Source organism: Naegleria gruberi (genome assembly GCF_000004985.1).
Source record: "Naegleria gruberi genomic scaffold NAEGRscaffold_186, whole genome shotgun sequence".
NCBI lineage: Eukaryota > Heterolobosea > Eutetramitea > Acrasida > Naegleriidae > Naegleria > Naegleria gruberi.
In genome coordinates this window covers 1-1,557 of record NW_003163152.1, presented here as the reverse complement: position 1 = coordinate 1,557, position 1,557 = coordinate 1, and the positions used below count along the sequence as shown (strand labels likewise).

The window sequence follows — 1,557 nt, the reverse complement described above, 5'->3', positions numbered from 1 at the left end:
GAGAAGAAGGTGTTGTTGAAATATTGATCCAAATATGAAATGATGCTTCTATTTGGTTTTAAAAATAGAATTTTAATTATGGATTGAAACATGATTAATGTCAACCATTGCACACATTCAAATGAGCAACACATCAAATGACAATCAAATCAAATTTATAAAAAAATGGGAAATTCACCACTGCAAGCAATTGTTAATAATGATATTGCAACATTATCAACATTACAATTACAAGATTGTATTAATGATTTACAAACTGATCGTAAAACAAGTTTATTAGCAATTGCTTGTGAAAAATCAAATTTAGAAATTATAAAGATTTTATTATCAGTTCCAAATATTAATGTTAATTTAGTATGTAATTATTTAATATTTATATTTTAAATTTGTAATTATGATGTATATAGGGAGTATGTAATTTATTAGTATCGGAATGTAATTACCTATTATAGCATGTACGTATATTAATTATTATTAATATATTTATTTATTTAATATATTATTTAGAAAGTATGTAATATTTAATAATATTTAATTAATATTTAATAATTAAAAATGATGTAGCCACCTTTATATATTGCATGTGAAAGAGGATCAGAAGAAATTGTAAAATTATTATTAAATATACCTACTATAAATGTAAATCAAGAATATGTATGTAAATATTAATATTTAATTTATTGTAAAATTGTTTAAATAGACTGTATGTATTATTTATTTTAAATTAAATATTAATAATAGATTAATTGTAATTATATAGGGAGTATGTACATTTTTAAAATATTTATTTATTTATTTATATAATTAAATATTTAAATAGTTAGTAAGTATATTTTCATTGTGTTGATGATTTACAATTAAAATTACAAATATAGACAGCATTATGTAAATCATGTAAATTAGGAAATATTTTAATTGTTAAACAATTATTAAATAATTCAAATATTAATGTAAATTTAGTATGTAATTAATTTTTATAAAATATTTAAATTATTTTAAAATAGGGTGTAAGTACAAGCATGTTAATTACTAAATATAATAAATATCCAAATATAGTCACCACTTCGTATATCATGTAAAGAAAGAAATTTAGAAATAATTAAATTATTATTAAATCATCCAGATATAAAAATAGAAAATAATGATTTAAATATAGCAAATAGAAATGGAATTAATTTAATTGAAATTAAAAAATCATTTAAAAAAAAAGAAATTAAATATAAAAAAGTAATTTTAAAAAAATTTGAAATGGATGAAATTAAAAATGGAATTATTGTATTTAAACCAATTATAGTAAAAATGGCACCAAATTTATTAAAAAATGTAATTGAAAATGAATATTTATTAAATAATTTAAATAATGAAGAATTAGATGCATTACAATCTATAATTGATTATTTAATTTATGGTAAATTACAAATATATTCAAATAATTTTAGTATTTTATTTATTTTAAATAGAGTTGAAGGTGAATTTATAAATATTAAACAATTAAATATAAATAATATTTTAAAAAATATTAATTTTGATAATTTATTAGATACAATTGATATTTTA

General features: G+C 16.6%; 1 protein-coding gene across 1 annotated transcript; it reads left to right on the top strand.

The window, feature by feature from the left end:
* Positions 1–165: 165 nt before the first annotated feature.
* Positions 166–1,007, top strand: NAEGRDRAFT_76535 (uncharacterized protein; the record flags this gene model as incomplete). Its single annotated transcript, XM_002668502.1, has 10 exons — positions 166–354; positions 408–410; positions 453–455; positions 508–510; positions 565–654; positions 701–703; positions 761–763; positions 821–823; positions 876–959; positions 1,005–1,007. Coding segments are annotated over 10 exons (384 nt in total), but the record flags the coding sequence as incomplete, so codon positions are not given.
* Positions 1,008–1,557: the final 550 nt, after the last annotated feature.